At 40.8% G+C, this 13480-nt stretch overlaps 1 protein-coding gene and 2 long non-coding RNA genes across 4 annotated transcripts in view; 2 read left to right on the top strand and 1 right to left on the bottom strand.

Annotated features, from left to right (window-relative positions):
* The window catches only part of LOC307218332, a 24636-nt gene extending 20249 nt beyond the window's left edge, over positions 1–4387 (top strand). The window contains exon 2 of the long non-coding RNA XR_013839909.1: positions 4111–4387. This is a non-coding gene — a long non-coding RNA (uncharacterized lncRNA). The remainder of the gene's footprint in view (positions 1–4110) is intronic.
* LOC307218249 (cytochrome P450 4B1-like) lies at positions 802–12107 on the bottom strand. Of its 2 annotated transcripts, XM_079980394.1 has the most exons (12): positions 11760–12107; positions 10288–10429; positions 9328–9372; positions 8641–8768; positions 7106–7236; positions 6131–6282; positions 5672–5778; positions 5069–5259; positions 3903–4036; positions 3242–3306; positions 1841–1923; positions 802–1504 (listed from the first exon to the last, which is right to left on the bottom strand). In XM_079980394.1, the coding sequence occupies exons 1-12, from the start codon at positions 11955–11957 to the stop codon at positions 1336–1338; spliced, it is 1545 nt and encodes a 514-aa protein (XP_079836520.1). In that variant the 5' UTR covers positions 11958–12107; the 3' UTR covers positions 802–1335. The 2 variants fall into 2 exon arrangements, with proteins under 2 accessions (XP_079836520.1, XP_079836521.1); XM_079980395.1 differs by lacking the exon at positions 9328–9372.
* LOC307218348 overlaps positions 9379–13480 on the top strand; it is a 17925-nt gene continuing 13823 nt past the window's right edge. The window contains exon 1 of the long non-coding RNA XR_013839932.1: positions 9379–9891. This is a non-coding gene — a long non-coding RNA (uncharacterized lncRNA). The remainder of the gene's footprint in view (positions 9892–13480) is intronic.

The following is a 13480-nucleotide window of genomic DNA, read 5'->3' as shown; positions in this document are numbered from 1 at the left end:
CCACTGTCCTAAGTCCACCCCCCCCCCATGAAGGTGACAGCCCATGCCCCATACATAATGTTCTTAATTAGAACATTAAAGTGTAATGGACAAAGGAAGGAACCTAAATAAGTGATACTCAAAGTAAACACTTTGAAACCAGTGGACTTAAGTTAATTCAGTGCAAAAAGAAATTATAGAGGATAATACCAAATAATTAAAGAAAGTGTATGATATTTTATTAGAATGGGAAACTAAAGATGAAGAAGTCAAATCGGTAATGATTAAATGGGCACAAACTTCACGGATTGCGTATTGCTGAAAGAGAATTACACGAAAATGATGTATAGACAGTATATTACACCTGTAAAAATGGAGAAAATGTATAGAACAGGATGAAAAAACTGTTGGAAATGTACAGAAAAGGAAGGTACATTTTATCCTATGTGTTGGAAATGCAAAATTGTTAAAAACTTTTTGGAAATGATATATAATGAATTGAAAAACATATTTAAAATGACTTTTGTAAAAAACAAACAAACCCAGAAGCCTTTTTGCTAGGCATTTCAGGTCAAGAGCTACTGAAAGAAAAATTGAAAATATTCTTGTATGCTACCACAGCGGCAAGAATCTTATTAGCCCAAGGTTGGAAGACTGAAGAAGTACCAACAAACGAACAATGGCAAGAAAAACTGATGAACTATGCAGAATTAGCAAAGTTAACAGATAAATTGCACGAAAAGGACAATAGAGACTTTAAAAATGAATGGGAATCTTTTATAACCTATTTACAAAAGCAACATAAAGAAATGGACTCATTGGTAGGTTTTGAAAAAACATCCACAAATTTATTTAATTAAAACATGGAGGAAGACATTGTAATAACATTTAAAGTACATTAACATGCAGAAGGTAACGTTTTTTTTTGTAACAAACCAGAAAGGGAAGATGAGGGAAGTCACAAGGGAGGGGAGAATGTAAAATTGGATAATTGCTATTCGTAATTTGTTATAAAAGAGGATATTCAATAAAATATTTTTTTTTAAAGAATAACATTATAGTGTAATGGACAAAGGAAGGAGCCCAAATAAGTGATGGTCAAAGTAAAACTTTGAAACCTGTGGACTTAAGTTAATCCAGTAAATTTATTTCCATGATTCTACTCTGAATATGATCTGGTAGGATAAAAGAAAGCATGTTGGGTTGAGAATGTAAAAGCGATTACTGAACATTTCTGTAGAAATTTCTTCTGTAGAAGTGTACTGCATAATATTAATATTCATAGTGCCTTCCAATATTTTTTGGCAGGAATTGAGAGTGCTGAAGCAAGCATTACTACTCTGGTAACAGCAGCCATCAGCGGAGAGCCTTCAGCTTCAGATATATCCCATTAATGGATCGGGTGACAACTTGCGGCATGGGAATCGGGCGGTTGGCAGGATCAGGCAAAAGCTCAAAGTGCAGGAGTGTCAATGCAAGAGCAATCTTCATCTCATTCATGGCAAACTGCTGTCCAATGCAGTTCCTGAGTAGAATGAAGGGCAACATTACATTACAAACAGAAGAGCATTACGCAGATGGTCCAATCAGGGCCTTTTCAGTTGTTGCTCCTTCACTTTTAGATTTCCCTTCCCAGAAATGAATATCTGGCACCATCTTTGTTCTCCTTCATATTCCCAACCCTTTTAAGCTTTTGAGTATATATTGTTTTATGCTGGCAGTTAATTCTGCTTTGCTGTGGACTCATTCACAATTTTATAAGCCTTGAACACAGTTGTGTCTTCCATGGAAGATTAATGTCAAAGATTAATGTCTCCTTTATGGAGGGAACAGTGCAAAGTATATGTGAGAAAATATTTACCTTGGCCCTGCAGCAAAAGGCAGGAAAGCATATGGGTGGCGATGCTTTGAATTCTCTGTGGAGAATCTTAGAGGATTAAATTCCTACAACAGAAAATAAGTCATGGAATTTTGGATTAGAATGGCAACTGATATAGTGGCTAAAAGAGCTAAAGGAAAAAGGGGCATTCACAAAAAAGAATACTGTTCTATACCCACTTACCAGGTCATAATGCCCACTGAGCTCCATGGGGCTTAGTTCTGTATAGGATTATAGGACTACACTCATAGCAATATGTTTTCCCCAGTGTAAACTGAAGGAAAATTCCTTTACATCTATAAATGCCTGGGCCAAATGAGACATATTTATAAATGCCCAGGCCAAATGAGACATATCTATAAATGCCTGGGCCAAACGAGACAAATCTATAAATGCCTGGTCCAAATGAGACATGATGTTAATTGCATCAGTGTGCATGTTTTTAAAACTGTACACAGCCATTGGGGTGTCTGACCAGCAACAGGCCTGCAGGGCTTGGGAGGGAAATGCTAACCTTTCCCCCCTGCGGTGGTGCTGATGTTGCTCCTGAAGTTGCTCTTTGAATGGAGAGGGAAGCCTACACAGTTTTTGTAAGCAGCACTTTAGGGACTGGTGGGTGGGTGGATTTTTGGCAGAATACTTCCATCGCTCCTGAGGTGGATTAGGAATGTTTTCTGGATTAGGATTCCACAGCAGCTTTGCCAATATATTTTGCAATGGTTTTCTTTTCGCAATAGATTTTTGCCATTTTGCAAGTGCTTAAGCAAGATTTTAAGAATCATAACCACATAACATGTGGCCTGTCCCTCTGCTTAATTAGTACAGTATATTCCTCATATTGTTCTTATCTAATTCTGTAGAGGGACACACTAAGCTTGACAGAGTCATGGCATAGGGAGGAATTTGGCTCTACATGCACACACACACACACAGAAACACACACAGAGACACACACACTTTCACCAGCATCTCTCTCTCATGCACACACTCTAGAGCTGGTAGTATCCACATAGGGAAACACAGGTATCACTTGTGTTTATATGTTTCTGCACAACACTTAATATCATATCAGGGGGTAGATAGTTTGGCATTAAGCCATTGATATGGGCCAATGGACTAAATGTGCCTTTCTCACCTCCAAACTGGAATACATCCGGATGCATTTAGTAAGGTAAAACAAGCAAGAAACTGGTAAAACAAAACACTGGGATAAATCCACACATCTAGTCACACAGTGTTAGCGTGACAAACAATTGGCCTCTTTTCTTAAAGAAATTGTATGTGTCTATGGCACTTATTCCACCATCTTTTTCTCAAAACATGTCAACTTCTCTCAGTCTCACCAGAAAGGTCTTGCTTAGTCTTTTCTTCTTTTATTATTACCTCAGGATTGTCCCAAATCTCAGGATTTCTGTGAAGACCATAAATATCCAATATAGTTAGAAAGCCTGTGAAAAAAGAGAGAGACATAATCTAGTATTATTTTGTCACCAGTGATATTATGTAATGAGAATTAATTGCCATCCAGTGGCATTTACCAAAACATTCATTCTCAATAACTTGCTGCAAAGAGAGGCAGATTTTCAGAGTTGTTGCACTGATAACCAGGATGATCCTGCACAGAGTACAGGAAGGCAGCTGGAAAGCATACGACTGTGCTTTCCTGGTCATGTAATATTTGTTTGTTTGCCCAAGGAATTCATTTAGGTGTAGGTGGGGCTCAAGAGATGGCCCATCTAAGGCCTAGCAGCTCCAGAAAGTGTCCATCTGAACACAGGGGCTGTGTACCTCTGTGTCGGCATGCACACCTGTGTGTGTCCTCCACATATTCCCTGTGTGCACGAATGTGAGTGTGTGCAAGCAAGAGTGTGGGGTGGCCGCATCACAGTTGGCAGGGTGAATGTGGACCACAAAAGGTTAGCCACCCTTGATGGAAGTTGAAGAGACAGTGGAATTGAATAATGAGAACAGTGTAAGAATGAAGATGGAAGAGAAAGGGACGAGTTCAAAGGAAGTCTGCAGAAGGGAGAGAGGGGAAGCCTACCTTTTGGTAAGGTTCGTCCATCAGCAAAAGTCACAGGAGAATTCAGTTCTCGTGCTATAAGAGGTACTGGAGGATAAAGCCGAAGGCTCTCCTTAATGCACATGGTGCTGTACGTCATCTTTCCCAAGTCGTCCCTTAAAGACACAGCCCAAAATGACTGGATTTAAGTCGCATAAAGTTTTATTAAGATGAAGGAAAAAGGAGACAGGGTGGAATCCAGTACCTACTCTTTCCTTGCTCAATACAAGGGATGGGGAGAGGGGAGAAATTTGATTCAGTTCATATTTAAAGGTGAACGTACCTTACTCACACTTTCTGGAACAAGATGTGAACTGAAACACAGCCACCCTTCAAAATTTGCACTTCTCCAGCCAAATAACAAGTGCAAAAATGCACATATTATCTTAAAGCATGCATGGAGATGCATATATTAGTGAACATCTGTGCTTTTAGGGCTGTTTTTAGCAGGGTTATGCAATTCTTTTAGCAGGGTTATGCAATCAGAAATTATATTGATTGTGGGGGTTTTAGGTTTATTTATTTTAATTTATTCTGTTAGACACCTTGTTTTGTTATAGTATGAGTAAATAAGTTAAATGATTGATTGAATGAAATACAGCATACAAAACTGGGTTGTTGTTTTTGTTTGTTATGGGAAATTAAACCATGCAGGAAGTCTACCTGGAAAACAAATTATGCAGGAATCCCACCTGAATAGAGGAGGCTCCCCTCTTTAGAAGTTATCAGGACATTAGAGACCAGGAGTATTGGTGGGCTCAGTCCACAGCCCATCTGTTGTAACTGTGTTACGTCTTCATGCAAGTAATGGGTGAGGGTGGCTAATTGTGTCCTACTTTTTGAAGAGCTGTCTCTTTTTGATAATAGATTTTGATTTTTGCATTATTTTTGGCGATACAAGCATGACCACACTAGCTACAGTACATCCGTGCAGCAGCCATAGCAATGATTTAAATATAGAAATAGAAATCAGAGCTTCTTTTCCTACAGTATAGGTCTGGCCCATCTTCCCTGGAACTTACACAACCTGAGGCCTGTGGTCAGACTACTATGATCCTAAACTACTCTGCAGTATTGCTCTCCTTCAGAAACCTCATAACATGACCCAGGAAATAAACATTTAAAGTTGAACAATAATTTAGTCTGACCATTGTATCTCTTCCTGTTGCCCAAGAAGCTCCATGATCTCCTCTCTGCATCTCTGCTGATGTTCAGGGTTCTGGGCCATACAATAAAAGAGCCAAGAGATTCCACTAGCTGTGGTATCATGACCTTCGAACATGAATGTGTCCACTTCTGCACGTATGTCTTCATCTGACAATGGATTTCCATTTTCATCCTAACCGCACAGGGAACATAGTGTTTTATAGGATTAGTGAGATCCAATATTTAAAGTTCTTCAAGACCCTCCTTCCTCTCCCAGCGGGAGGTGCTTCAGAAAGCAGTTTGCCAAGCTGCTCTCTGAAGCACCACCGCTTCAATTAAACAACTCACCTGGGCCACCTGCCACCCATGATGCTTGCTCACTCACGTGCCCACCATCCATTCTGCCATTATGCTGGAGTTGACAGGACCACCTGTCTGCAGCCACACAAACTGCAGTGTGATGATAGCCGTACAATTTTATGTATATATTACAGACGATGGGAGCTTTGCTTGGGCTTTGTCATCTGAACAGAATAGTGATGGCTGGAAAAGCCCTTAACAATATAGCATGGCAGGCATAGGTGCATTATTTCTACAATGTTCACCTTTGCGCAAAGAAGAATATCCAGGAAGTCCAAATGCCTTTTCTTCAGAATCTTTTCAAGCTCTTTCTCATTCTTGAGGGAATCCTTCCTCTCGCTTATTACCTTCTCTGCATTGAAAACAAACAGTATGAAATGAATAAAGCTATACCCAAGAGGCAAGCAGATATATTCAACCTTTTTAGATTTCTCTAACTTTCCTAATAAGTCCACTGTGTTACTAATCATTTAACCCATATTATTTTTTTTAATTTTTCTTCTTTTCACACCTACATTTTATATGCCCTTAGTACATCATACCAACACTTTTACAATTTTTAATTTTCCTAATGGTACTGAAACATCATGTTTTTACTTTTGAATTTTCTATTATGAAAGAAATTTATATATTAGCTCAGAAGAAGAAGAGGAGGGGGACGAGGAGGAAGAAGAACTTGTTGCCAGGGAGTAAAAGATACATACCAGTGTGATGGTGGGCTATTTTGCAAGCTTTGTAAAACTGACGCCCTTTGGAGCTCAACCGGTAAATGAGATCATTGTGATGCCAAGGTGTTTTCAGTCTCTGATAAACCAGGAAGCTGAGATCAAATACAGTTTGAATGTAGGAATTATCTCTGTGGACAGTAGGAAAGTGGAAACAAATATAAGCACAAAATGAAGACAAAAAAAGGTTAGATGACATGTTTATTAAAAGTCCCATTTCTAGATCCATTTCTATTTGAGTTTGGAGGCTAGGAGAGAGTGGCATTGTTTTGTACTAGTTCCACTCCTTCTTCGATGGTTGTTTCCAGAGGGTGATGCTTGGGGAGTTCTTCTCAGCTCCATAGAGCCTTTAATTAATGTGGGGTTCATCGGGGTTGAATTTTATCCCCCACAACATCTGCATAAGACTCCTGAGTGGAGTTATCCAGAGTTTTGGAGTATGTTGTCAGCAATATGCTGATTAAACACAGTTCTGCTTCTCCTTTACATCTGCAGGTGTGGCAGTGCTTGCCTTGGTATGAGCACCAAGAAATTGAAGCTCAATCCAGATAAGACTGAAGCACTGTTAGTGAGTGGTTCCTTGGATTGGATGGATGGGAGGTTGCCTGCTCTGCTCCCTCTGAAGGAACGGATACATAATTTGGGGGTACTTCTGGATCATTTGCTGTCACTTGAGGCCTAGGTGGCATCAGTGGCAAGGAGTTCCTTCCATCAACTTCGGCTAGTGGCCAAGCTGTATCCCTATCTGGATACACAACTTCTGGTGTGTATACTTTGGGAACCTCTATATTAGAATATTGCAACACGTTATACATATGTCTACCTCTGAAGACAGCTTGGAAACTTCAGCTGGTGCAGAATTCAGCAGTCAGGTCGCTCAAGAGGGCAAGATGGTTTGAGCATGTTACACCTGACTGTGCTGGCAGTCTTATACTCTTATAATCTTATACCCACCTGTCCGTTTCAGCATTTTTCTGGTAGCTGAAGGCACATTTCATAATAGTATCAAGAGTCATCAGACTGACATGTTTGAACATCTCCACTGATGCTGTGCCATTTTTTGGTACCAGCTTCCCCCATATATCCTAATATTTTAGAAAAGGGACAGAAATGAGAAGTCTCATTCTGGGAAAGTCTCTAGAATATTAGATGATTCGTTATTAGATACTGGAACAATATATGATCTGCTGTGGTCAATATATGAAGACTTTAGATTGTCCAGTATGTCAGTGACTGCCCAACTATGGATTTTGATAGTTAATTGCAGAATAAGTTATATGTATTTTCTGAGTTGCTTTGATTATTTCTTATTATGGGTCCTTTCATGTACTCACATCACTGAAGGTGAAATTGCACATTACAAGGTAATGACAGTGATGTTTACCCCATAATACTAAGGCATGGCATGGCAGAGAGCATTTCCAAAGGAGAATCACTGGGTGAGAAGTACAGGTGCTTAATCCTTTTCCCATACATCAATTTGCCTAGACCCCTCCTAGCAGTGGAGGCTAGTTCATTAGGATGACTAGAGCACTGTCCCCACCCACATGCCTTTTTACTTATAACCAGTCAAAGGCATGTCTGTGTCTTTAGCCTCAGTGTTGCATTTCTAGAACTCGGCATGGAGTAAAATTAGTTGGCTCTGCGTGTCATTTGCTCTGGCGCCACTTATTTTTGACCACCCTGCCTTCTACCCTCCTGGGCGCAATGTGCATCAGCCACCACTGCCTGCTGGGCAGTTTCCTCTACTGGCTCGTAAGCCTAGTTCAGGAACACACATAAAGCCTGTGGGGAGGAAATGTGGAGAAGAATGAAGAGGCGTGAGACAGAATTGAGCATTCTCCATGCTGCCCATTAACTTTCCCCTGCAAATGATCCTTGCATTTGGGAAATGGTTTTGCTAAGATTATGTGCAGCTGTCCTCTGAGAGAGACTCGACTGTGTGCTTCAGGATTGGGTGGCTGAATGTGTACCCTGAAACAAAGAAAGCAGATCAGGAGATTCTCAGGGGCTAATGAACTGATCATTAATTCACAGGACTATAAAGGAAAGGGTGATAGCAGGCATTCTAGTCAAAAACACTGTCTGCAAATGTAAACAGGGTTTTGACATACAATTCTAGCTAATACAACACTGAACAACCCTTTCAAAGTGATACATTTTAATATTCCACAGAGAAAGCTAATGGTAGTCAGCATCTGTTTATCTTGAGAAAGTGAATGAACTAATTAAGACAATATTAAGGTTCACAAGTTTATGAAGGAAATTTAGAATTCAATGCTGTTGCAAACTCATTGCCTGAGACCCAAAGGGCTTCACACTTTGATGGGGGCTTCTGACTCCAAAAAATCTTCGTGATATGTCAGAGGAGAAAAAGAGAAATTAAAGGCCCTCTGAGTTTGCTCAAAGCAAGACAGAGATCATTAAGGTGGATGAGCAACTTCCTAGACTGGAGCTGACCTCCTGAAAGTAGCAATGGGGTTTCTTACCAGCATCTCCTTGACTGATTCTGCCATAAGAGTCACATAAGGCTTCAGAATATTGTAATGGAATCCGGGAGTCAGCAGCTTCCGGTGCTGCTGCCACTTTGGCCCATTCAGGACGAGAAGCCCCCTTCCTGCCAGGGAAAGGAAGGAAAATGAGGAACAGAAGCCCAAGATAACGTTGTCTTTCATAGGCACATACACCAGGTTCAGGGTCCCATGGTAAATTATCATGTGATAATTCATCATGGTAAACCAGATGACAGGGTTTAAAGCACTATATTTGACCCATTGAAGTAGGCACTTAATTGCTGGGACAATTCAAGTTAAAAATCTATTTACCGGTACCTACTAAAAGATTTCTGAAGCATGGAATGCAGTGTGTATATTTCCTTACAACCCGAGAAGTCCATCTTTGCAGACTCTATAAGGACAGACTTTTGAGATTGTAGGGAAACATACTATAGAGTCTGATTCCTGAGTAAAATGGGCAGAAATCAGTTGGCCAGAGGAATAAAGCTGGCCCTGAAGCCTCCTGGAAGGCACCAGTAGGGAAGGCACCAGCTTAACAAATACTAGCAGCTTCCCAAAGGAAGTTTGAACTTTGAAAGCTGAGAATATATGTATATGCTCGATACAAGAATATCACAGAAAATATAAGGGTGCATAAAATTAGTGAGAGAAAATACATACCAATCCATGGAATTACGAAGCTGTATGTTACAAGAGATTTAGGATCTGAATAGTTTGATAAAAGAGAGAAAATGAGCTTAGCATGAGATGGTAAAAAACTATTTGTGAAAACGAATTTAAATGTTTAATTTGCTAAATTGTACTCTGTTGCCTCAATCTAGGGGATTCCTATGGGCACCCAGAGCTCCCTCACTTGCCTCTCCTCGCTTTTCAGCAGCCAGATCCAAGGCACATTCCCACACCTTTGCACATGCGGATAAAGACGAACAACCTTTGCAGGCCCAGCTTACTCCAAGGTGTGACCATTTCCCTGCCCAGCCTTGGGGACTCCAGCCATTTGTTGGGCCAATAGTTCTGCTTCCCCCAATTTCCAAAATGAAATATCCAGTTCTCTAATGTACCTGTTGAACTTTGTACCCTGCAATGTGCCTTCTCTACCAATCTGATTTGAGCATTAAAGACTTGGGTAGAACTAGAGCTGGGAGCTGGGAGTTCTTTGCCTGGCAGTGAGGGACCGATGGGAGTTGGAGTTCAAAACATCTTGAAGGCACCAGGTTGGGGAAGGTTGCTTTAGGAGGGCCTTGAAATGTGAATCACTTACATTTATTTCTTGCCTTACAAAGAGCAGTGCAGCTTACTGCATGAATAATTTTGACAGCCTTCAGCATACAGTGGTACCTCGGGTTACATACGCTTCAGGTTACATACGCTTCAGGTTACAGACTCCGCTAACCCAGAAATAATGCTTCAGGTTAAGAAGTTTGCTTCAGGATAAGAACAGAAATCTTGCTCCGGTGGGGTGGCGGCAGCAGGAGGCCCCATTAGCTAAAGCAGTGCTTCAGGTTAAGAACAGTTTCAGGTTAAGAACGGACCTCCGGAATGAATTAAGTACTTAACCTGAAGTACCACTGTATTCATGTAACTGCACGGTGAGAGGGACATAAGATACAAATTTCTTACCGCCTCTGCTGTACACGGCCTTTGCATATTCAGGGTGGTTAATGGACAGGAAAGCCAAGAAATTTCCATACCAACGTGGATAACAGTGCGGGTAGTTTTCTGTCCATGCAGCTGCGTTCAGGAATTCTTCCTCAGGTTTCATCTGTATCGGTAGCCAATTTACCGATTGTAATTAAATGTTTAGTTCAGGATGAAAACAGATAATCAGGTAATGTAATAGTGTATAACTTTAAGCTGGGATGCATATGTAACAAAGGAATAATTCACCCACTTGGCTCAATCCTAAAACCACAGTCTTTTTAAACCTGTTTTTTTCTATTCTGCATTGGCCTCCCCTTATCAATTTCATTTCAGACTCTCAGGTGTAGAAGAACACACACTGGTTGAGCATGAATAAGCCTTTGAACTATAAATGTTAAGAAGAAAAAACAGCCACCAAAGAGTACATTTAGAAAAGCATTTTTTCTTGTTGGAATAAATTGAAACATTATAGATAAAATTATAATATAATATTTATGCCTGAATCTGTGAATCATTCTTCAACTTTAGGTAAAATTGGATAAGAGAAACAGGTCCATCACAAATGCAAACTGTTGCATGCCAAATATGGGAGTCGGGGAGTAGAGGTTGAAAACGAAACTAGAGATCAGCATATTGGGGAGGCCACAATACGCAGCAATGCCCTGTTCAAAATTTCAGCACTCCAACAGGAAAATGAAATAGATATAGATGTGAACCAAAGACCACCTACACCTGAAATCAATAAAGTTGTGGCCTTCCCCCCTCCCAAATTGTTGTCTTGTCAAGTATGTTCCTTTACACCATAGCTTTTGCATTCACACAGTAGGGAGGGTGCTATGACTAGGCCCACAATGGCCATGTATGCTGCTCCAAGTGGGCGGCAGTTGTGGCTTCTTGTTGGTGGCCTTCCATTCAGAAGGTGCCATGAGTCACGTCCCAGTGACTAGCTAATGTAGATTCCTTGGCTAAATCTAAAATTCCAAGTCCAATCATGTGCAGCCAATGTGCAGCCAACAGTCCAATCATGTGGAGCCCAGTCTGCTGAACCAGCACAGTCCCCAAGCCAGCTGCCTTGCAGGTGCCAGCAGACTGAATGACAACATTAATGAAACAGCACATTTGATAGAAAATAACCTTTCAGAATGTGACATGAAACTGAGAAAGCACTCGGCAAGAAATAATTATACTGTGTCACATCATAAAGTTTAAATCCATTGATTTCATCTATCTTTCTGATATCTATCTTTCCTGATGTAGTCTTTGCATGCCAACAACAATAAAAAACAGATTTATCCTTGTTTATGGTAAGTCCCGCCACACTTCCCAAGTTTGTCAATAGCTTGTGTTTTAATAGCTTCACTTGTGGGTATAAGAAAATAGCTGTATCATCAGTAAATGCAATTTTACAAAGAGAGATCCAACATCTCACCAGGAAAGTCAGATTCCCTTACCATGTGTACATGGCCATACAGCCAGTGGCTGGGAGGTCCTGGGAAACTCCTGAAACCCTTGATCAGTTTCTGCCTTGTCTGAAATAGCTGGATGGCTTTCAGAACGACGCAGATGAAGATCAATGCCACAGTCCAATGGAAAAATCGAGAGGGACTCGCCGGTAGCCAGGACCACAAGAGATTGATGACAATTTCCATAATCAGCTGCCTGCTGCTTGCTTTGCTCCAGTAGCTAGAATAAGTCCTCAAAAGGTTTGCTGTTTTCCTGGCTTTGTCTTGTGAGCTGCATCAAATTACTAAAACAACTTTGTGGCAGGTGTTGCTGCAGGAATCTGGGAACTGCTTAAACCTCCACCCACACACTCTAATTAGTTTCACCCGCTGGGTGCTGAATCCTCCCCTTTTCCTCACTTCAGAGCTGGGCCAGATCACTGTTATTGGGAAATGTTGTTTTAATTAACTGCATGAAGGGTCATAATGTACTTTATCAATGGGAGTATTTGGTATACCCAGAATTCACTGATATTCAGAGAAGATATCACAGTGACTTCAAGGAGGACTGGTATAGATAAGGGCAATTGATAGAGAAGAAAATATTCTTTCGGTTTTATGTTTGCCTCTTATTTTGTGCAGTGTTTCTACTGAGCAATAGCAACTGCTTCCAGTTTGAATAAATATTGTCAGCCAACCCTGGCTTGAGTTGGGCTTCCCTCATCATCTGCATAGACTGAATCCTATACTTATAGAGAAGGGCAATTGATAGAGAAGAAAATATTCTTTCGGTTTTATGTTTGCCTCTTATTTTGTGCAGTGTTTCTACTGAGCAATAGCAACTGCTTCCAGTTTGAATAAATATTGTCAGCCAACCCTGGCTTGAGTTGGGCTTCCCTCATCATCTGCATGGACTGAATTCTATACTTTTGGAAAACGGTCTATCAAGCCAGAGGCATCCCATGAACCAGTCTCCCCTCAGGAACTGAAGTCTTTATACCAGTAGCTGCAAATTCCCCAATAGTGATAGGGGACATATTGGATTCAATTTCTCTTTTGTTGTTGTTGTTTTTTTAAAAAAAATATTGCTTTGCAAAAATATGCTTTGGGTCCCCAGATGATGTTTGCCCACAACTCCCATATAATTTTCCACCATCTTAGTCAATGGTCAGGAACGATGGGAGTTATGGGCCAACAACATCTGGGGCTCAAGGTGGAAAAGAGCACTGCTCTGGGTTTGGTTGAAGGAAGTTAGCAGCTTGGAGCTCTTCAAGACCTGCTACTGGACTAAGCTATGGATTCCCAGCTGGGGTTAGGTTAAGTTAGCTCAAGAAAGGAAAAATGCATGGGTTATATCTAAAAAGTGTCTCCTTTTCTATACAATTATTGTTTTAGTCATATGGTAGTTTGTGTAAATTTAGATTGCTTAGTTAACCTTTTTTTAAAAAAAATGGTTAATACAGTCATACCTCATGTTACATCCACTTCATGTTACGTTCTTTCAGGTTACGTCCTGCGGCAACCCAGAAGTATCGGAAAGTGTTACTTCCAGGTTTCGCTGCTTGCGCATGCGCAGAAGCTCAAAATGACATCATGTGCATGCGCAGAAGCAGCGAATCATAACCCTCATGTGCGTAGATGCGCCACTGTTGGCTGCGCTCTTTCATGTTGCGAAGGGGCCTCCGGAACGGATCCCATTCGCAAACAGAGGTACCACTGTACATTTCCGT

This window comes from Podarcis cretensis (genome assembly GCF_951804945.1).
Source record: "Podarcis cretensis genome assembly, chromosome: 6".
Lineage (NCBI taxonomy): Eukaryota > Metazoa > Chordata > Lepidosauria > Squamata > Lacertidae > Podarcis > Podarcis cretensis.
Note: the sequence above shows the minus strand (reverse complement) of the source record. Positions and strands in the feature narration are given on the sequence as shown.

Bases quoted from the DNA above. Each gene is read 5' to 3' on its own strand.
- LOC307218249 (XM_079980394.1), bottom strand. From the start codon at position 11,957: ATGGAAATTGTCATCAATCTCTTGTGGTCCTGGCTACCGGCGAGTCCC. The intron at 8,769-9,327 runs GTATGTATTTTC...TTTCCCTGGCAG, and splicing joins CTTCGTAATTCCATGGATTG to GAAGGGGGCTTCTCGTCCTG. The intron at 5,260-5,671 runs GTGAACATTGTA...CTGTGCGGTTAG, and splicing joins ATATTCTTCTTTGCGCAAAG to GATGAAAATGGAAATCCATT.